The following is a 23,449-nucleotide window of genomic DNA, read 5'->3' as shown; positions in this document are numbered from 1 at the left end:
GGGCCTTGTGGCTCAGGAGTTCTCGGCGCATTCGTTTCGGATTGGGGCTGCGACGGAAGCGGCCCGTTGTGGCTTGGATGAGGAATTGGTGAAGAGGATTGGCAGATGGGAGTCTAGGAGGTTTCGACTATATGTCAGGCCCCAGCTCATGGTAGAATTAGGGGTGAGTGGGGGTGCAGGTTAACATACGTCCCAAGAAAGTTAAGGGGCCACTTCCAATGTTGGTGGGAGTGGAACGGGGGTTTTTTGGTTAAGGGAACATGTTGGGGTCGGGGATGGGGTTCGTCTCCCGATGGGACTTATTTGTGATGGTTTTCTTACTTGCTGTCTTTCAGGTGCGGGACAAGGGCTGGTCTGGATTATGGGCCACTCCTTCGTTCATAGGGGGGCGGCAAGAGCAGATAGGCGACCGGACGGTCGACAGCTGGGGATCCCAAGACAGGAAGCGATGGTGCGGTGGTTGGGGTTCCCGGGGATGTTGTGGAGCAGGGTGGTGCCGGAAGTGCACAAGTTTGCACGGTTGGATCGCCCGCCGGATGTTTTGTTGATACATGCGGGGGGCAACGACCTTGGGATTCGTACTATGTTGGATGTCGCACGCGACATCAAATTCGATTTTCTGCGAATTCGCATGTCCTACCCGGATACGGTAGTGATATGGTCCGACATTGTGGGCAGGTCATCATGGCGGATGGCCAGATCGTGGGAAGGCGTGAACAGGGCCAGGAGAAAGATCAATCGGGACGTGGCTAAGTTTGTGATCAGGAATGGTGGCTTGGTGGTTAGACACCCTGAGCTGGAGGTGGATATGTGGAGGTATCAGCTGAAAGATGGAGTACATTTGACCGACGTGGGGATTGACATGTGGGTGTTGGGCCTGCAAGACGGGATCCAGCGAGCGTTGAGGGTGTGGAGGGGCGCCCAAAGGTAAGGAGTTACCTTTGGGTGCTGGTGGCGGGTGTTTTGGACTTTGCAGGAGAAGAAAGTACCCTAAAGTGGATGCCATTACCCAGAGGTGGTATGGGTTCTGAAGGGGCTGGTAGTCCAGTCTACCAAGGTGTAGCTGGGAAGGGGTTAATGGGGGCACTGCGGTCAGGTAAGGTCGTCTCTGAGTCAGCTTGTCGGCTTGAGGCCTAAGACCAGATTTAGGTATCGCAGTGCTCATAAAAGTTTTAGCATGGTTAAAATGGTTTAATGTGCCTGCAAAGTCCAGCACCAGTAGTGTTAATATTGTGTTTCAGGTTTACTTATGTTTATGTGTGGAAATGTTATTTAATGTGTTTTAATATTTAAAAAGGTTATTTAAAAAATAAATGGAGGCTGCTACGGCCAGTTTTTACTCCAAAGATTACAGTAGTGGTCTCAGTTATTTATTAAGGTAAAAGTTGAGTAAAATGTGGGTCTTAGCAGATAAGGGTGTATGTATTTATACCATAGTCAAGAGAGGCCCGGAGCAAAAAACCCACAGCATAGGCGCAGGGCCGGCCATGACGGGGTTAAAGGAAAGCCCTGCCATGGTCAGTGGGAGGGGTTGCAGTGAAGGAGAGCGGTGGGAGGGGAGGTTATAAATCACCCTCCCACGCTTCCCGGGCTAACAGCACGAGGGGCGAAGTTTCCCACCCACCCTCCCTTTTTTGCTGGTTGGTTTGAGGGGGCGATTGGTTTATGGGGGTAAAAATGGGGATGTGATAGGGTGTTTGTGGTCTGGGGTGCTTTCCTGTTTTTTCTTTTTTCTGTCTCTCCACACAGGGCGAAGTTATGATGTCGTGGCGGCGGCGGGTGTTTTGGACTTTGCAGGAGAAGAAAGTACCCTAAAGTGGATGCCATTACCCAGAGGTGGTATGGGTTCTGAAGGGGCTGGTAGTCCAGTCTACCAAGGTGTAGCTGGGAAGGGGTTAATGGGGGCACTGCGGTCAGGTAAGGTCGTCTCTGAGTCAGCTTGTCGGCTTGAGGCCTAAGACCAGATTTAGGTATCGCAGTGCTCATAAAAGTTTTAGCATGGTTAAAATGGTTTAATGTGCCTGCAAAGTCCAGCACCAGTAGTGTTAATATTGTGTTTCAGGTTTACTTATGTTTATGTGTGGAAATGTTATTTAATGTGTTTTAATATTTAAAAAGGTTATTTAAAAAATAAATGGAGGCTGCTACGGCCAGTTTTTACTCCAAAGATTACAGTAGTGGTCTCAGTTATTTATTAAGGTAAAAGTTGAGTAAAATGTGGGTCTTAGCAGATAAGGGTGTATGTATTTATACCATAGTCAAGTGTTTTTGGTAAATTCTGGTTTCTGCTGGGTGTAGAGGAGAATGTAATCTTCTCCCAGGATTAAACACCCAGCAAGTCGCAGAGCGTAACCTTGTGTAAGCTCCAACACTACCGTAAAACTCTTGGCTCCAATGGAGGAACAAAGCAGTAGGGTAGTGCAGGTAGGTGAGTATCTATGGGGTTGTTTCTATCAAGAGAACCTGTCATTTTGCCAATTTGGAGCAAAAACTAAAACACCCTTTTAAACTATTGCCAGTTATTTTAAAGTCAGCCACAATCTATATTTTCTTTTTCCTTTGTCAGGACCTCAGCATGGATGTGGTGGTTATCTGACTAATACCACCGGCCATTTCAGATCTCCGGACTCCAGTAATGATGGGAGATACGACAAGAACCTGAACTGTGTTTGGACTATTGCAGCTTCTGTAAACAAACAGATAAAGCTGACATTTACTGGGTTTATACTGGAATCAGCGGTCATGAGGGAATGCACATATGACTATGTCAAGGTAAGAAGACAAACATCCTATATCTATTCTACTATCAGTGCATTCTCTGTGGGTTCTAAGCAGAGATGAGCAAACAGATCTGATGATATTTTCCCCATAGTTATCTGATTTACACTTGGCAGAGATTACAAAAAAAACACAATCAGACAATATTTAATGTGCCACCTTTATTGCATTTTCCAATTTTGTGCACTAGGCATACAGAAGGGTATCCCCCTGGCAGGATGAACATGACTGTGTAGCCCTATAACATGCTAATAATTGTATGTATGTCCTTTAAGCATCATATATGTTCTTCAAGTAGTTGACCCTAAACATAGAGGGCTAGATTCACATAGAACCGCGTATCTTTGCGGCGGCGTAACGTATCCGATTTACGTTACGCCTCTGCAACTTAGACGGGCAAGTGCTGTATTCTCAAAGCACTTGCTCCGTAAGTTGCGGCGGCGTGGCGTAAATCGGCCGGCGTAAGCCCACCTAATTCAAATTTGGATCAGGGGGGCGTGTTTTATGTAAATGTACTGTGACCCGACGTGATTGACGTTTTTCCCGAACGGCGCATGCGCCGTCCGTGGAATTTCCCAGTGTGCATTGCTCCAAAGTACGCCGCAAGGACGTCATTGGTTTCGACGTCAACGTAAATGACGTCCTGCCCCATTCACGGACGACTTACGCAAACGACTTAACTTTTTCAAATTTCGACGCGGGAACGACGGCCATACTTAACATTGTTACGCTGCACTTATGCCACCATATAGCAGGGGTAACTATACGCCAGGAAAAGCCTAACGTAAACGGTGTAACTTTACTGCGTCGGCCGGGCGTACGTTCGGGAATTCGCGTATCTAGCTAATTTGCATACTCAACGCGGAATTCGACGGAAGCGCCACCTAGTGGCCAGCGTAAAAATGCAGTTACGGTCCGACGGCGTAAGAGACTTACGCCTGTCGGATCTAACAGATATCTATGCGTAACTGATTCTAAGAATCAGGCGCATAGATACGACGGCGTATCTGGAGATACGCCGTCGTATCTCCACTGAGAATCTGGCCCAGATTTCCTAAATCGTGGGCACTAGGCACCTCTGCACCCAGGGTCAGATTTAGACCCCTTGGGGGTCCGGGGCACTTCAGGTTTCGGGGGGCCCCTTATACACAGAGTTGATTTGCATTCTCAAAATGCATGACATAATGTCATTTTGAGGTCACACATGCCCACACACAAAGTAATATAGTGCTCTATGTTGGGTTTGCTTGAGCAGTCAAATTTCATTATACCAGTTAACAGTTTTACAGATGATGGCCGGCAAAATATTATCTCACAAGATATTTATTCATTTAATAAAAGAGAGTACGTTTTTTATTATACGTTTAATAATATTTTATATATAATTTTTCTATATTGTTTTCTATAATTTTTTTGTATAGAGGAGGGCCCCTTCTGTCAGAGGGGACCCGGGGCAATTGTCCCTTTTGCTCGCTTATAAATCCAGCCTTGTCTGCTACACCACTGCTCCAAAAAAGATGGTTTTAGGAAGGTGTGTGTGGCAAAAATTAAGAGTATCTTACCCTATTGGAGCAGGTAATTTGCTTCCTCTTCTTGCTGACCTAGTCAAGGAGCCCTTTTTTTACCACTTTAGAGTGAATGTAAAGAAAGGTGTTGGATGCCAGGATAAAAGGGAATAACATTGGAAAAAATCTCTTCCCATCTTCTGCCTTCATGTTGTCTTTGCTAGTCGAAAAACCCTTCCAAGACCCTTACATCTGAAAGTGCAATTCCTCCAACATTTCGAGCTCTACTGATTCTCATAAAGATTCATATTATAAAATTTGGATGGGCCTCTTGTGGTAAGGGATTGTTTACATTTCTATAGAAATAGTATAGTGGTCTTTACCACTGTCCTATTGGATCCTCTAACTCTAGACAGTATGGTGTTTTTAACCATTATAATACCCTAAACTGGAAGATCAGGATATCCCTGATTATCTAGGCCAGGGGTCTCCAAACATTCTAAACAAAGGGCCAGTTTACTGTCGTTCAAGCTTCAAGGGTGGAAGCGGATTGCGGTCAGTGGGAGTAGAAAATGTCCAGGTATCAGTGGGAGTAATGCCTCAGGCTTCGCAGTGAGTGGGAGTATCAAAAATTACACAGTACCTGTGGTCAGTAGGAGAAGGAATAGTGCCCCATCATTGGTATTCGTAGGAGGAATGTTGCCCCAACTTTAGTATTATTTGGAGGAATGTTTCCCGACCATTTGTATAAGCGGGAGAAATAGTGCCCTTCATCGGTATAAGTGGGAGGTATAGTGCCCCACCATTGGTATTGTTTGGAGGAATACTGCTCCACCATTAGTATAAGTGGGAGGAATAGTGCCTCTTCCCTGGTATCAGTAGCAGTAATTATTCCCCATTGTTGGTGTCAGTGGGAGGAATAGTCCCATGTATACGGAGAAGGGAGGAACTGTCACGTACCTGGTCTTGTAGAGTCTGATGCAGGGTAGCCTCTCTTACGACTCTGGTTCGCGAGCCACTGGATATGAGACAGCGGGCTTGGAGCACAGAGGGGTAGGAGTGCCGGGTGGTGAAGTGTAGAAGCAGGTGGGCGAATTCCTCTGGCAAGAAGATGCTGAACGCTCAGCGGAGGAAGGGTCAGCGACCCGCACAGAAGCTGCGACTACAGCGGCACAAGTTTAGTACAGTTCAGGTATACCGGGAAAGCAGGGTCAGACAAGCCGGGTCATAACAGGTGATCGTGCAGAAAGATGGCTGAAGAATAGTCGGTAAACAAGCAGGTGGATCTGGCAGCAGTGAAGTCAAGCAGGCGGATGGTCAAACGGAGCCGGGTCAGGATAGGAGAGATGAGAGGAGTCAGACAAGCCGGGTTCTGTGTTCAAATCAGGTTTCAGGTAGAGTGGTCAAACAAGCCGGGTTCAGTGTTCAAATCAGGTTTCAGATAGCAAACAGGTCTCAGATAGTATCCACGTCAGAACTGCAGATCAGCCAGCAAAGACCCTGTGCTGCTGAAGTGTTTAAATAGGGCAGCCTGCTGTTAATCACTGAAATCAGTCTGCACCGTTAACCCTTAAGTGGCAGATCCATGACAAATAGTGCCCCCAGGGCTGGAGCAAGCAAAGTGCCACAGTTTGTAGACCACTATTCTAGGCCATTGCTGTGGACATTTTATTGACCTGGGTGGCCCTGCATTGGTAATAAATACTACCCACATACCTTTCAGCATTATTTTATCACAAAAGCCCAACTACTATGTCAAAATAGCCAAACCTTTGGCTATGGTAATTTTCAATGAAAACAGGACTTACTGGAGTTAGCTTTTTTCACTTTTGTGGGCAAGGATTTTTTCCCCGTATTTGTTCTGATATTGGTGTTGTTTCTTTTAGATCTTTGATGGCGGTAGCACAAACAGCAACCTACAAGGTACATTCTGTGGCAATAACACTCCTGCAAACTTCACTACTACCAGCAACTTCCTGACAGTCTGGTTTTTCAGCGATTCATCAGTGGAACGGGCAGGATTCAATGCCACATATGAGATTACTGATTGTAAGTAGTACTAAAACCACCGAAGAGTGGTGGGCCACCAGGTTTTTCATCACCGTCATGGTTAAAGTGGAGCTTCACCCAAAAAACTTTTTTTTAACATTAGATTGAGGCTCGTTTTGTCAAGGGGAATCGGGTGTTTTTTTTACAATCGAAGCCGTACTTACCGTTTTAGAGATACATCTTCTCCGCCGCTTCCGGGTATGGGCTGCGGGACTGGGCGTTCCTATTTGATTGACAGTCTTCCGACAGGCTTCCGACGGTCGCATACATCGCGTCACGATTTTCCGAAAGTAGCCGAACGTTGGTGCGCAGGTGCCGTATAGAGCCGCACCGTCGTTCGGCTTCTTTCGGCTACTCGTGACGCGATGTATGTCGACCGTCTGAAGCCTGGCGGAAGACTGTCAATCAAATAGGAACGCCCAGTCCCGAAGACCATACCCGGAAGCGGCGGAGAAGATCTATCTCTAAAACGGTAAGTACTGCTTCGATTTAAAAAAAAAACACCCGATTCCCCTTGACAAAACGAGCCTCAATCTAATGTTAAAAAAAAAATTCGGGTGAACTCCCGCTTTAACAAAATAATATCACGTTACAATGGCTGTTCTTAGACAAAACCTTTATTCTGAAACTTTAAAACAGGTTTACAATAATATCACATTACAGAAAGCAAACTGTTCTAATTCCTGGTGGCCCCTAGCTCCTGAAGTCAGTGGTTATCAGTATAGTCTTGTGAGTCCATTGCTCTAATGTCACCAGGAAGACTACCTGCTTGAAGATTGTATTGTTCTGAGCCTTGTCTCTGGTTTTCCCACAATACAAAAATGTATAGGTAGATAAGTTGGTTTTTGACCCTGAATTATGTAGATGTGCCTGTGGTAGCAGAATTACCTTGTACAGTATGTCCTTTTGTGGCTGATTCATTGTCTTCCGTAGAATATGTCTGTGGTATAAAAATTTATTATTTTGTTTCTTTCACAGTACTATGTGGAGGCATCCATAACGCAACATCTGCCGTAACAACGATGACATCCCCAGAATCCTATCCACCATTCACATCGTGTGTCTGGACGATTGATTCCCTGCCACAAGAGAGCGTAAAGCTGACAATTCAGAACTTTAACCTCCCTCCTGGTCTGGACTGTTCTGAGAATTATCTGGAGCTCTCGGACTTACCTGTGGTACTACAGTTTTTTTTATTTTTTTATGAAAACAAAACTACAAGTATAAGAGCAGTTTGTGGGACACTCAAATCTAGACACCTCATCCCATATGAAAATGCATTAGAGAGAAATGGGAATAAGGTTAACAAAACCCTGGGACTTTAACCACTTAACGATCACTGCATGTACATATACGTCCACAGAATGGCACGTACAGGCAGATGGGCGTACATGTACGTCCCTGCCTTTCCGCGGGTCGGGGGTCCGATCGGGACCCCCCGGTACATGCGGCGGTCGGAAATCGTCTGGGAGCGATCCGGGATGAGGGGCGGCTATTCGTTTGTAGCCACCCCCTCGCGATCGGTCCCCGGAGCTGAAGAACGGGAAGAGCCGTATGTAAACACGGCTTCCCTGTGCTTCACTGTGGCGGCTGCATCGATCGAGTGATCCCTGTTATAGGGAGACACAATCGATGACGTCAGACCTACAGCCACATCCCCCTACAGTTGTAAACACACACTAGGTGAAACATAACTCCTTCAGCGCCCCCTATGGTTAACTCCCAAACTGCAACTGTCATTTTCACAATAAACAATGCAATTTAAATGCATTTTTTGCTGTGAAAATGACAATGGTCCCAAAAATGTGTCAAAATTGTCCGAAGTGTCCGCCATAATGTCGCAGTCCCGAAAAAAAATCGATGATCGCCGGCATTAGTAATATAAAAATGCAATAAAACTATCCCCTATTTTGTAAACGCTATAAATTTTGCGCAAACCAACCGATAAACGCTTATTGCGATTTTTTTTTTTACCAAAAATATGTAGAAGAATACGTATCGGCCTAAACTGAGGGAAAAAAAATGTTTTTATATATTTTTGGGGGATATTTATTATAGAAAAAAGTAAAAAATAATGCATTTTTTTCAAAACTGTCGCTCTATTTTTGTTTATAGCGCAAAAAATAAAAACCGCAGAGGTGATCAAATACCACCAAAACAAAGTTCTATTTGTGGGAAAAAAAGGACGTCAATTTTGTTTGGGAGCCCGATCGCGCAATTGTCTGTTAAAGCAACGCAGTGCCGAATCGCAAAACCTGGCCTGGGCCTTTAGCTGCATTTTGGTCCGGGGCTTAAGTGGTTAAACGGTGTCAATAAACCAATGGTACGAAAATAAAAAAAAATAGAATTTTTATTTTACAAAATAGGACACAAAATGTAATAAACATATAGAAAACCATCCAATGGAAGTAGATCATGCTCAACCATGAGCTAAAGGCCTGTAACGAAATCGCTCAACATGTTTCGCTCTCGATGAGCTTCTTCAGGAGCTTTACAGGTGATACATAGATAACCAGTCCAGATCCATATAAAAATGATCAAAGAGTAAACTAATCGCATATCCCCGTAGCCAGTTCTGGAGCCATAGATCAAATCCCCTCCTTGTCCAATCAAAAAGTCACAGTAGGAAAGAGCCTAATTTGAACCAGATTTCCTAGTTCAATGATCAAAAAATAGAATCAATCATATTTTCCGCAAGATTCAACATTAATAATAGTTGTAAATCTTCTCGGAGTTGAAAACGCCAAGACTTGGAAAAGGAGTATAAATCTGAATTTGGCTAATGCCGACTATGCACAAAATGTGCCAGTATGCTGTATTTGAGAATAGGAGCCAAACTAATCCAAGCAGAGTGGAGAGATAAGCTACCAACTCTCTCTCTGTTTGCCGGGTAAATGATTGGCCTCACCCTCTCTGCTCTCACTGGCTGTGATTGACAGCAGCAGGAGCCAATGTCTCCCACTGCTGCCTTCATGACCAGTGAAGAGAGAGAGAGAGGACAGAGCCACTGCTCTCAGGCACAGCTCTGGGATTGAGATTGGGCTCAGGTAAGTATAAGAGGGGGCTATAAGGGGAGCTGCATATACCCTAATGCAGCGGATGCATTAAGGCTAAAAAACTTCTACCTTTAAAACCATTTTAAGTGCAATTGCAAAACAAATCACTTTAAAGCTGAGCTTCAGGCAAACAGCTAAATACATGGATGAAATACATACAGTATACGACAGCTGATTTGCCTGCCAGAGGATTTGTAGAGTGTCTTGAAAAAGTATTCATACCCCTTGAAATTGTCCGCATTGTGTCATGTTACAACCAAAAACGTAAATCTATTTTATGTGATAGACCAACACAAAGTGGCACATAATTGTGAAGTGGACGGAAAATGATAAATGATTTTCAATTCTTTTTCCAAATAAATATATGAAAAGTGTGGCGTGCATTTGTATTCAGCCCCCCTTTACTCTGATACCCCCAACTAAAATCTAGCGGAACCAATTGCCTTCAGAAATTACCTTATTGTAAATAGAGTCCACCTGTGTGTAATGTAATCTCAGTATAAATACAGCTGTTCTGTGAAGCCCTCAGAGTTTTTTTTTAGAGAACTTTCAGATCAGATGTCACTTTCAGCATAAAATGCTCCCTCATTTCAGCAGCTTAGTTGACTGTTGGGGGGATGAGAAATACTCTGCATAAAATGACAACAGTCTAAGCCAGTGATGGCGAACCTTAGCACCCCAGAGGTTTTGGAACTACATTTGCCATGATGCTCAAGTACACTGCAGAGTGCATGAGCATCATGGGAAATGTAGTTCCAAAACATCTGTGGTGCCAAGGTTCGCCATCACTGGTCTAAGCAGAGTCTTCCTTACATTTCGGGGCTCAGCTGGAATAGTGAAATGAAGAAGCGGTGTGAACCAAAGTGATGTCATACGCTTCAAGTTCATGGGATTGGCCAAATATGTTAACGGGCCAAGTGGCGAAGCCAAACAGCACTGGTACTGTAATTTTTTTTTCTTATAGTATTGGAAATGTGGCCTTTTATTTATACATGAAGACTGCTCAGAATGTACTGTATGCTATTTGTTTTCATGTTTATGTAATGAGATGTGTCATTTCAATGCCTCTATCTGCAGGGTGACTTTGGACAAGTCCAAAAATTCTGCGCCAATGAAACTATTAAAATACCCGACTTTTACTCCTACGGACGTACAGCTACCATTACATTTAAGTCGCAAGAATACACGCCTGGCAGTAGACTCACCTTTACCTATCAAGTGGCAAGTAAGTCTCTTCCCCAAATGTTCATTAGAAGTTTTTTTTTCAGATAAATCAGAAAACAGCATAAAACATATCTGTGTATTAACACAAAGGTAATCTAAAAAGGTATTTTTATTAGAACAATTTGATAAAACATATATGGATGGATATGGATGATGATACAGTGATAGCAGAAGGCCTTGAGGACACAAGCACGCTATGAGCTGCGGACACACTGGGCCAGATTCATGAAGAGATGCGACGGCAGATCTCCTGATCCGCCGTCGTATCTCTGAGATCCGACGGTCAGATCTATGCGACTGATTTATAAGAATCAGTTCCGCATAGATCTCCCTTAGATCCGACTGGTGTAAGTGCCTTACACCAGTCGGATCTTAGGCTGCAATCTACCGCCGGCCGCTAGGTGTCGTCGCGTTTTTTTACGCGTCGGATATGCAAATGAGGAGAACTGCCGATTCAAGTCCGAACACCCGCCCGTCGCTTTTTTTTAACGTCGTTTGCGTTAGGCTTTTTCCGGTGGATAGTTACCCCTGCTATATGAGGGGTAGCTAATGTTAAGTATGGCCGTCGTTCCCGCGCGGAGATTCAAATTTTTACGTTGCTTGCGTAAGTCGATCGGGAATACGGATGGGCGGAATTTACGTAGCCGCCGAAAACAATGACGTCCTAGCGATGTCATTTGGAGCATGCGCACTGGGAAATTTCGCCGGTGGCGCATGCGCAGTTAAATCGGCGCGGGAACCCGCCTGATTTAAATTGTACACTCCCCCTAGCCGCGGAATTTGAATTCCGCCGGGGGAGTTACGATCCGACGGTGCAATTTTCGAGGTAAGTGCTTTGTGAATACTGCACTGGCCTCGATAAATTGCACCGGCGGATCGTAAATCACATAGATTACGCGGATCTAAAGATCCGCTAATCTATGTGAATCTATCCCACTCTTTTTAATGCTCGTTTTTTTAAACTTTGTTCTGTGAGTTTTTTTGCAAAAAAATAAATCATTAATAACCCAAACGAGCTTCGCTATGCGCTTCCTTATATCTATTATTGGGCGCATTTCCGTTATTGGATAACCGAGTAGGGCAGTGCTGGATTCTGAGCAGAGACCTGTCACTAAACTTTGGAGAGGGAGAACAGTTGCAGTGCCTGCAGTGTGGGAGAGCAGTACATGCTGGAGACCTCCTTGGCACCTGTGCCTATACGCAGTGGCATAGCGTGGGGGGTGCAGAGGGGGCCATGGCCCCGGGCGCAACATTTAGAGGGGCGAAATTCCGCGCCAGTGTGTGTCATTACTGGCTGCCTCCTAATTTTACTTTCCTGTGTCCTCGTGCTCTGGCGGCCTGTCATTATGCGTATGGGGTCATGTGCAGCAGCGGGGCTGGAGTCCCACCTCCGCACATATTCAGCCTCCGGCACCCTTTGATTGGGCGAATGGGGTCATGTGCAGTGGTCAGTGTAGGAATCAGGCTGGTCAGTACTTAGGTAGGAAGTGAAGGGACTCGGGGAGTGCTAAAAAGTCTGCAGGTTAGGCTGCGCAAATTACTTGTCTTGCCCCAGGCGCTGACAACCCACGGTACACCACTGCCTATACGCTTATGTTTATTTGCCCTCTGGTAAGGGTATTTTATAGGTGCACTGTGGTGTGATGTGTAATTCCATACACTGAAGCTGGGGTGATAGTCATCTCTTTTCTAAACACCATCTCCCCTGGATTTCAGTTCCTTCAGGCTTATTTCTCCAAGCGCTACATATGAACTCTTTTTTATAAATCTATGTATGACTTCACGCACAGTGTGAACAATTACATTAAAGTGTACCTGTATACTAATCTTTTTAAAGTTATTCTCCTGCCATGTGCAAATATCCAGGAAAACCTTCTGTGCCTCTCTCTGATCATGTTTCATGATTCACTTTGCAAGAACAGTATTTGCTAGGTATGAGTTTCCATAGCTCCCAACTGTCCCTGATTTCAAGGGACTGTCCCTGATTTGGAGGCAATGTCCCTCTGTCCCTCATTCCTTCTCATTTGTCCCTCATTTTGGTCTGATCTATATAGATGTATATAAAATGCACTTTTTATCTATCAAAAAGTGTATTCCAGTGCTAATACTTTCATCAGATTTCTAAATCGCTGCATTTGTAAATTCCAAAAGCCAATATAAAGGCATGATAGAGGTAAATAAAAGCACTTGTGGGTTTAACCAATCTTATTTTTCCGTACAATTCTCCTTTAAGGGGGGTGTGGCAAGGGGTGTGTCCTATGCCTACATACTTTTGCTGATAGGTGTCCCTCATTCCCATCTCAAAAAGTTGGGAGGCATGAGTTAATAGTGAAGTACAAACAAGATAGGGTCTGTAGGTTTGTTCTTGAGTTTGTAAGTTGGAACAGGTATATTTTTTAAGTGTAGCTCCAGCCAAAAAACGATTTTTAAAGGGGTTGTAAACCCTGGTGTTTTTTCACCTTAAGGCATCCTATTGCCTCATACACACGATCGGTTTTCGGGAAAACTGCCATGACAGCTTTTGGCCGGGAAAACCGGCCGTCTGTATGTTCCATCACAGTTTTCCTGACAGGAAAACCGCCGGGAATCCCAGCGGGAAAAATGTTCTGTTTTTTCCCACCGGGATTCCCGGCGGTTTTTAAGCCAGCAGTTTACCTATGGGGAAAACCTGCAGTGGAGCATACACACGGCCGGGTTTCCCGACCAAAGCTCTCATGGCAGTTTTCCTGCCAGGAAACTCGGCCGTGTGTAGGGGGAAAAAGCTACCGAGCAGGTTCTCGGTTTTCCCGGCTGACTTTTTACCTCCGGGAAAACCGATCGTGTGTACAAGGCATTAGTTGCATTAGACCCACTCCGTAGAGAGACCCAGAGAAACACACATGGATTACTTTAGAATAACAAAACGTAGGAATCTGCAGCAAAGTTTGTTATAATCCTTGCAATGTACATCGATCACCCAGAGGCGAATGTTTTTTTTCTCAACAAAAGTGTAGTTACGCTTTAAGACCCCTTTCACACTGGAGCGGTTTGCAGGCGCTATTGTACTAATAAAAGCGCCTGCAAACCTGCCCTAAACAGCAGCTGCTGTGTCTCCAGTGTGAAAGCCCCGAGGGCTTTCACACTGGAGCGTTGCGCTAGCAGGACGGTAAAAAAAGTCCTGCTAGCCGCATCTTTGGAGCGGTGTGTATATCGCTCCTCCACTGCTCCTGCCCATTGAAATCAATGGGACACCGTGGCTATACCGCCAGCAATGTGCCTCTGCATAGGCGCTTTGCAGTGGTTTTCAACCCTTTCTCGGCCGGTAGCGGGTGGTAAAACCGCCCCTGCTAGCGGCCGAATAGCTCCGCAAAATTGGCTTTACTGCCAACCCAGACACCGCCCCCGCCCCAGTGTGAAATGGGCCTAAGTGTGAGTGTTAAGGTTACAATGAGGATACCTATGAGTTTTGGGTTACCGGGAGGGTCAGTGTCACAGGAAGGTTACGTGTGAGTGTTATGGTTACAGGTAGGGTTTGAGTCTCCCAGCACTGAAACCTAATATATTGTCAATGCTTGGGTAATAACATTATCCTTTTGTCTACCACAGACTGTTATGGTTACAGGTAGGGTTTGAGTCTCCCAGCACTGAAACCTAATATATTGTCAATGCTTGGGTAATAACATTATCCTTTTGTCTACCACAGACTGCAGCCGAGAATATCATCAGTCATTTGGATATTTGAAAAGTCCAGGTTGGCCGGAGAATTATCCAAATAGCAAAGAATGTACAACAATCCTCCGCGCTCCGGACAGCCATTACATATCTCTCTTCTTCAGTGCCTTCCATCTTGAATCATCATACTCTAGCTGTACTGACTACCTTGAAGTAAGTGCTTGTCTGTTATAAATCACTGCATACCGGGACATTTATATTTAATACTATGCTTATTACCCATAAAAACCCGTTCAGTCTCAGTCCTTATCACTACACTAAATGAATTAAAAAAGAGAATCTGATTGATTACAGTTCTGCCTTTTTATTTCCTGTTCAGGATTAAAAATGTTTGTGATTGGATTATGCCTATGCTGTCCTTAGCATCTAGGTTCTCTATATCATTTCTAATACTGCCCATAGATATGAGATGGAGGTCAGAAGATCTGATTGCTGCAGCATCTTTAATGACTGTGTCATAAGCAAGTTGGTTTGGATGAGTGCAGAATATACTGCCGGTACTGATAAGCCTCGTACACACGATCGGATTTTCCACAGACAAAGCCTCGGACTTTGGTTTGAAGGGCGTTGGCCAAAAACTTGTCTTGCATACAAACAGTACACAATTGTCAGCCAAATAACATGAATGTCATTAAGTACTACATCGTTTTTCAGCTCTTTAGCACCACCCTTTGGACACCTTCTGCTAATGTTGTGTTTGGTGAGCATTGCTTCCGAACATGCGTGTTTGTACTTTGGACTTTTGTCCGACAGACTATTATTATTATTACTATTTGTTTGTGAAGCGCGCATATACCACCGGTCATAAATAAAAATTAAGCTGCGCTGCGTGAACAGTGGATCAGATATGGTGATCAAATTACCAACATATGTGATAAAACATACAATATTAATAGGTGCATGACATCCATACAAATGATGCTGATCAAAAGTTCATGTGAAAAAAAAACATGAATAAAGTGACATGTGCATGCATGAACCTCAGTGCAAAACACATGTGATGAATCCAAAAAAAGTTCATAAGGTGTTCAATCTCCGTGCAAATTCAAATGTAAATCACAGGTAAGTGCTGAAAGTATCCCAGGAAACCGTGTCTGTTTAGCAGGATAGAAGAAAGCCTCTACCTCCTATCTCTAATCTGCTTACCGACTTAAGTGGATCCCTAATAAAAGAGATCATCTGCACATTTGGCTCATCAGCCCTGTTGTATCTCAGTCAATCCAGCAAATAGGTCTCCACCTCAGTATTCACAATGTAACTCTCCAACAGGTCACCCCCACGGATAGTGATCCAAAAAGGAAAAAGAGCCAATATAGAGCAGTATTGCAATGTAAAGGGTGATTTATTAAAACATTGGTTGCACTCACATTTCAGCAGAAAACAATGGGCGTTTGTTTTTAAAATTAGCCGGCCGGCTCTCTCGTACCGCTCGTCCTTCCGGATGGCAGTGAAGGTACACAAATGGTGACGTCAGCACGCCGCTCCTCCCTACGCCGTTTCGTCCAATAGCAGACTTCCTCCAGGGGCACGCTATATTGTATGTTTTATCACATATACCACCGGTCGGTGGTGCCAAAGCGCTTTGTGACAAAATAGCCCGGATGTTCTGGCGAGGGGAGCATAAATAAAAGAGGAGGAAGAAAAAGGCAAGAAATCAGCGAGTACACACGCTTGGAAAATCGACAATAGACCGCTGTTCACAGAAAATTTTAAAGCATGCCATCCGGCATTTGTCTGCGGAAAATCCAACAACAATTGTCCGATGGAGCATACAAATGGTCGGATTTTCCGCCAACAGCCTGTAATCACACATTTCCCATTGGAAAATCCGATCGTGTGTAGGAGGCTTCAGTATTGGAGGACCCTTATTGCCCAGAATGGATGAAATCGAAAACTCTAGGTCTGCAGGTTGGGACAGGGTTAGAAATTCAGTAAGAAAACTCTATAGTATAGAGAATTAAAGGGGTTGTAAAGGTACAATTTGTTTTCCTAAATAGCTTCCTTTACCTTAGTGCAGTCCTCCTTCACTTACCTCATCCTTCCATTTTTCTTTTAAATGTCTTTATTTCTTCTGAGAAATCCTCACTTCCTGTTCTTCTGTCTGTAACTACACACAGTAATGCAAGACTTTCTCCCTGGTGTGGAGTGTCATGCTCGCCCCCTCCCTTGTACTACAGGAGAGTCAGGATTGCCCACTAACACACAGCTCCTTTCGCTATCTGCAATGTAGAGAGCATCCTGACTCTCCGGCAGTCCAAGGGAGGGGGCGAGCACGACACTCCACACCAGGGAGAAAGCCTCACATTACTGTGTGGAGTTACAGACAGAAGAACAGGAAGTGAGGATTTCTCAGAAGAAATAAGGACATTTAAAAGCAAAACCGAACGATAAGGTAAGTGAAGGAGGACTGCACTAAGGTAAAGGAAGCCATTTAGGAAAAAGATTTTTTACCTTTACAACCCCTTTAAGGGATGGTGTCACAGGGGGAGTCACAAGTCTTTGTGGTTTAGGAAGCGTGACAACATCTCCCCTTTCTTTTGTTGGTTGGGCATATAAAACAGACCCCATGCTGCCACCAATAACACATTAGGATTGATTTATGAAAAATGGAGAGTGCAAAATCTGGTGCAGCTCTGCAGAGAATTTTTTTTTTTTGCCTATACCCATACACTGTAGTCATTATTATAATTGCAACACCGTATACATGAGTACAGCAATGCACAGCCATTCAGTGACAGGCTATACGCTGTATCTGGGCTGAGGAAATGCGCTGGCTATTTTGCTGAATGGGCTTAGCCGACCCATGTGCAAAAGCCATAAAATGCATGTGTTTTGTCAAAAGGTGTGTGTACAAAGTACTTATTTCAATGGAAGCGATTTACTTCGTACCACTACAGTTATACATGTTTCCCTGAATGCTGTATTTTTGCTTATTGATGAGCTTACACATGGAAATGCATAGAATGTGCAAATGTCTTTATTTTGCATTACATTTAATATGCGTGGGAGCCGCCAGTCACCGCACGACCTCCTTTAGGAATGGCACGATCGCCGCTTCTAAAGTGCACCTGTGCCGCTATGCGCCGTAGACATCGGCGCCCGTCTTTATTGTAAATATCTCCTAAACCGTGTAGGTTTAGGAGATATTTCGAGCACCTACAGGTAAGCCTTAATCTAGGTTTACCTGTAGGTAAAAGTGGTTGTAAAGAGTTTACCACTTTAAATGTACAATACATGGCCAAACATTTTTAGGTAACTGACCATCGCACCTACTATATGGCCAAAAGTATGAGGACACCCCCCCCAAATGGTTGGTGATGCTTCTAGTGAAGCATAGAAAAACATTTTAGACAATTGTGCAACTTCCAACCTTGTGGTAACAATTTGAGGAAGGCCCTTTTCTGTTCCAGCAAGGCTGGGCCCCAGAAAGAGAGTCACCGCTCCAGGTGGGTCTGCTATATGGTCACACGTGTAGAACAGGATTCCAAGGGTGCTGGCAGTGCACTGGGCAAGCATAAAAAGTAGATGAAAGATGGATAGCCGCACTCCAAAAAAACGTCCAGGTTTTCTTTTATTCAAATAAACAGCAAATACATCACCAAATCATAAAACAGGAACAGGGGAACAGCCGACATTTCGCACAAGATTAGTGCTTATTCATGGCTAACATGCAATAAAAACTGTTTAGTATATATAGAAAAAAAGGGGAGACATGTGACCTCTATTGGTAATTGGCTGGGAGTGGCCCATGGTAACAGGACACACCTAAAGTCAATTAAGAGTCACAGCCTACCTGAGCATACCAAAAAGTGTACACGTGAAAAAATACAAGTGAAACAAATATATATATATATAATTTTTCCTGAAATCCAAAAAACATAAAAAAATAACAGTGAAATATATGTACGTGAGCTCAATGTGTGTACATATGTATGAATAAAACATTGAAGAAACATCATACAATAGAAAACTATCAAATGCTTGTACCAATGATCATAATAAACATACCCATGAAGAGTTATATATGGCACATATAATGTGTAATAAAAGTAGAAATAAAATAATATATGTCAGTGAAAAAAGGAAAAATAAGGTTCATTGTAAATAAATAATGTGTGTGTATATATATATGTGAAAGTAAAAGTAAAACAAGTGAATGAAAAAAGCTCAATCTTTTAGAACTGTTCGGTTAAAGCGGCGGTTCACCGGTATAATGCATTTTTTCCTTTAGATTCCTGCTCATTTAATCTAGGGGAATCGCTATTTGTTTTAAAATCCGAGCATTACTTACTGTAGAGGGCGATGTTCTCCGCCACTTCCGGGTATGGGCTGCGGGACTGGGCGTTCCTTCTTGATTGACAATCTTCCAACAGGTCTTCCGAAAGGCTTCCGACGGTCGCATCCATCGCGTCACGATTTTCCGAAAGTAGCCGAACGTCGATGCGCAGGCGCAGTATAGAGCCGCACCGACGTTCGGCTTCTTTCGGCTACTCGTGACGCGATGGATGCGACCGACGGAAGCCTTTCGGAAGACCTGTCGGAAGACTGTCAATCAAGAAGGAACGCCCAGTCCCGCAGCCCATACCCGGAAGTGGCGGAGAACATCGCCCTCTACAGTAAGTAATGCTCGGATTTTAAAACAAATAGCGATTCCCCTAGATTAAATGAGCAGGAATCTAAGGGAAAAAATGCATTATACCGGTGAACCGCCGCTTTAACCGAACAGTTCTAAAAGATTGAGCTTTTTTCATTCACTTGTTTTACTTTTACTTTCACATATATATATACACACACACATTATTTATTTACAATGAACGTTATTTTTCCTTTTTTCACTGACATATATTATTTTATTTCTACTTTTATTACACATTATATGTGCCATATATAACTCTTCATGGGTATGTTTATTATGATCATTGGTACAAGCATTTGATAGTTTTCTATTGTATGATGTTTCTTCAATGTTTTATTCATACATATGTACACACATGGCGGAGAAGATCGCCCTCTACAACGGTAAGTAATGCTCGGATTTTAAAACAAATAGCCGATTCCCGTAGACTAAATGAGCAGGAATCTAAGGCCTAGTACACACGAGAGGATTTATCTGCGGAAACGGTCCGGAGGACCGTTTCCGTGGATAAATCCTCTGGCGGATTTTGATCTGATGGTTGTACTAACCATCAGATCAAAATCCACGCGGAATTCCCTCCGCGGTGACGTGTCGCGCCGTCGCCGTGATGATCACGCCGCGACGTGCGCGACGCTGTAATATAAGGACTTCCACGCATGCATCGAATCATTACGACGGATGCGAGGGAGGGAATCGGACGGATTGATCCGGTGAGTCTGTACAGACCATCGGATCAATCCGCTGGACTGGATTCCAGCGGATCGATTTCTTAGCATGCTAAGAAATTTTGATCCGCTGGAAAACCATCGGCCCGAAAAATATCCGTGGATAAATATCCGCTGAGTTGTACACACCAGCGGATCTATCCACTGAAAGTGATCCGCGGATAAATTCCAGCGGATAGATCCTCTCGTGTGTATAAGGCCTTAGGGTATCTAAGGTTAAACATTTTTTTATGGGAGAACCCCCTCTTTAATAACTACTGCCAAAAGGTACACGTTCAAAAGCTTATTCATGCACTCGTAGACATGAGTGCTAGTGTCTAAAGTGATGAACATGTACATAGAAACTCCATTCCAATCCTAGATCATGATCGGGGGAGGTGTATTGTAGATCAAGTTTTGCATTGGCTGTTATCAATCCAGAGTAACGAGAAGGAGCAAATGTATAAAAGTATATAAATGCCAAATGGCTTGATAAACAAAGGTATACATCCCAAAGATGGAAATGAAGTAAATATTTCCTGTATGTGTTGGTGACATAAATCACATAATGAATGGTAACGTGATGACGGTACAATACCGTGATATAAAATTACGAGGGAACAAATGGAAAACAGATAAAAACATATGTATAATAGAGTCAATATCTATATATATAAAACTCAACGTGTGTGTATGTATGTATGTATGTATGTATGTATGTATGTATGTTCCAGCATCACGTCCAAACGGATAAAGATATTAACATGAAACTTGGCACACATGTTACTTATATGTCAGCAACAAACATAGGATAGGTGGTTTAACCCTTACCCACCCCCATTTGCCATGGTCGGGGTTTTTCTTTAAAGTCCCATTCAACTATGGGAAATACATGTTACTTCATAACTTCCAAACGGCTGTAGATATTTCGATAACACTTGGTCACATGTTACTTATATGTCCACTTAAACTATAGGATAGTTAATTTATCCCTTAACTACCCCCATTTGTGAGGGTCGGGGTTTTTGTTTAAAGTCCCATGCAAATCAATGGGAAATGTATGTTCCCACATAACTTCTGTACGCCTGGAGATATTTCAATAATACCTGGTACACATATTACTTTTATGCCAAATAAAAATATATGACAGTTAAATTAACCCTTACCTACACCCTTATATAAAAGATGGGTATATTTATATTACTATGATTTTCCTCCCCAAAAGGTTAAGATAGGAAGACCGGGCAACGCCGGGTATTCAGCTAGTTGCACATAAACGCAGTTGTATTCAGCTAGTAGGATATAAAGGTGTATAAGTATACAAGAGATGAATTATTCTCTTTATTACAGTAAACTGTAAATGTGTTGGGCTGGGCCCCAGAGTACAGAGATCAAAAATACATGGTTTGATGAGTTTAGTGTGGAGGAACTCATGTTTCAGCCCCACTAAACGCTTTTGGGATTATTTGGAATGCCAACTGTGAGCCAGGTCTATCTCCAATACTTGGCCTCATGAATGTTCTTTTGGTTGAATGGCCACAAATTCCTACAGACACACTCTTATGATAAACCTACCTCGAAGAATGGGGACTGTTATGGCCAAAAAGGAGGCCAAATTCATATTAATGGCCATGGCTTTAGAATAGGTTGTCCAATAGCTCCCATAGGTGTGATGGTCAGGTTTCCACAAATATTTGGCCATACGGTGTAAATTTGAAACATGCATAAAGCAAGTAAGTGCATAAAAAAATGTACAGTGAATCGCATTATAACCAGCACCTCCAGTGAGGTGAATGAGAGGAACACGGGTTCTCTTTGCTTCTCTTCATGCTTTAGTAAACCATCCTATTGTAAGATCTTACACATTTTCCTTACATTTCAGGTGAGGAATGGCAGCTTTTCCAACTCCTCGTTGATTGGCACCTTTTGTGGGAATAGTCTTCCTAATCCAATATTTCCTAAAAATAATGTCCTGCACCTCCTGTTTAAATCAGACGCTTACATATCTTATAAGGGATATGAAATTACTTGGACGTCATCTCCATCTGGTAAGAAGCTTCTAGATAATAATTATTACATGTGTGTTAAAGGCCGGATTCAGGTTGCCCCACCTACCTTTCGCATTTTCTATTTTACCACTCTTGGAGTTCCCACCTCTTCCTTTTTATTTTTTATTGTATACATCCCTTTTTTCCATCGGTCTTTGGTCAATTTACATGTCGTCATGGATCCTCTTCCTCTATTGGCTGCAGACAGGTCCTGAATTCTGCAGAGAATCATGTACCCCCGGGGGTAGGTCCTTGATGCCCTGGGCTAACAGGAAGTGGTTTGATTGATGTTAGGTGTCATTCATCTGAAAGAGGAGGGGTGCTGCCTGGATCTTAGAGCAGCGAGTCTGTGGTAGACAGTGCCAGAGAGGAGGTAAGCATTGCAGTGAGAGTGACAGTTTTATTTTAGTAACTGCTAGCCTTTTCATTGTTTTATTTGCCCTAAATACAATACAAGACAGGGGCACCTGTCTATCATTGTGGAGTAGTGAAGGGGCATGTGCTTGTACAACACTTCTTAGGTCATATGTGCTTGTCTGTGTGTTAAAGGATGAATTCCACCATAACAGAGATTGGCTTGAGATCTGGAGAATCTGGAGGTCAAGTCAACACCTCAAACTCTATATTGTGTTTCTCAAACCATTCTTGAACCATTGTTGCAATGTGGTAGGGCAGATTTTCCTGCTGAAAGAGGCCACTGCCATCAGGGACTTCTGTTTCCATGAAGGGGTGTACTTAGTCAGAAACATTCTTTAGGTAGGTGGTACATGTCAAAGTAACATCCACATGAATGGCAGGACATTGCCCAAAGCATGACACAGCCTCCCCTGGCTAGCTTTTTCCCAAACAACACACACGCACCTGGCCAGCCACATAATGTTAACAAAAATATGATTCATCAGCAGGGCCGATCTGCTCTATACGCAGGCTACGTAGGGCCCCGCCCCGCCGCCGCTAGAGGTCCACGGCCGGCGGAGATAATGTCTCAGACGGCCGCCATTTTCCTGAAGACCAGAAGAGAAGGGAGCCCTGCCTGCCGAAATAGAGCTGCGGCGCCTGGTCTGCCGATGGGGTCAGAGAGAAAGTAAGTGCGGCCCCCTGTAACCTGATTAGGAGGAGCGGTGGGGTGGCTGCATATAGAAGAATCATTCTCTCCATCGTCCTCCCACGGTATCTGAATGCCTGCTTCTGCTCCTCTCCCTCTCGCGGGCATTCAGGTACTGCGGGAAGAACATGGAGAGATGGGGGGGGTATGCGAGGCCGACACTCACAGGATACCCCAGCTCTGCTGCCCTGGGTGCCAGGTCGATAATTCTAGGCGCAACGGCGACCTGGCGCCCGGAATTTGTCGAACCCTGATATATATATATATATATATAACAATACGCTACTATAATACCACCAATATTGACATAAAATGATATGCAATTACAATATTATCCATGTCTGTGTCTACGTGTTTCATGGTCTGAATCAACTTCCTCAGGACCCAGATGATATAACGATTGATCAACTTTATACACTGAATTTTATTGACAGTGGTTCCAAATTCTAGTACATATCTACAATAGATCAAATATATCATCATATATACATAATATACAATGATAGTAAAACAATTTACATTGATTATAATATGTTTGAATCCCATAATATGTTTTTAAATGATTATGCTAATCTAAAAAATGTATTGGTGTGATGGTAATGTTCTATGTGAGCACTGTAAAGTCCTTTTTCA

The 23,449-nt window shown here is 43.6% G+C and overlaps 1 protein-coding gene across 1 annotated transcript in view; it reads left to right on the top strand.

Annotated features, from left to right (window-relative positions):
* Positions 1-23,449, top strand: part of CUBN (cubilin) — a 365,663-nt gene that overhangs the window by 319,509 nt on the left and 22,705 nt on the right. The window contains exons 60-65 of the mRNA XM_040352464.1: positions 2,567-2,772; positions 6,170-6,332; positions 7,311-7,510; positions 10,466-10,613; positions 14,295-14,476; positions 21,546-21,711. Coding sequence (XP_040208398.1) covers positions 2,567-2,772; positions 6,170-6,332; positions 7,311-7,510; positions 10,466-10,613; positions 14,295-14,476; positions 21,546-21,711 — 1,065 coding nt within the window. The remainder of the gene's footprint in view (positions 1-2,566; positions 2,773-6,169; positions 6,333-7,310; positions 7,511-10,465; positions 10,614-14,294; positions 14,477-21,545; positions 21,712-23,449) is intronic.

This window comes from Rana temporaria, chromosome 5 (assembly GCF_905171775.1).
Source record: "Rana temporaria chromosome 5, aRanTem1.1, whole genome shotgun sequence".
Classification (NCBI taxonomy): Eukaryota; Metazoa; Chordata; class Amphibia; order Anura; family Ranidae; genus Rana; species Rana temporaria.
The sequence above is the reverse complement of the archived record's forward strand: the minus strand, read 5'-3'. Positions and strand labels throughout refer to the sequence as shown.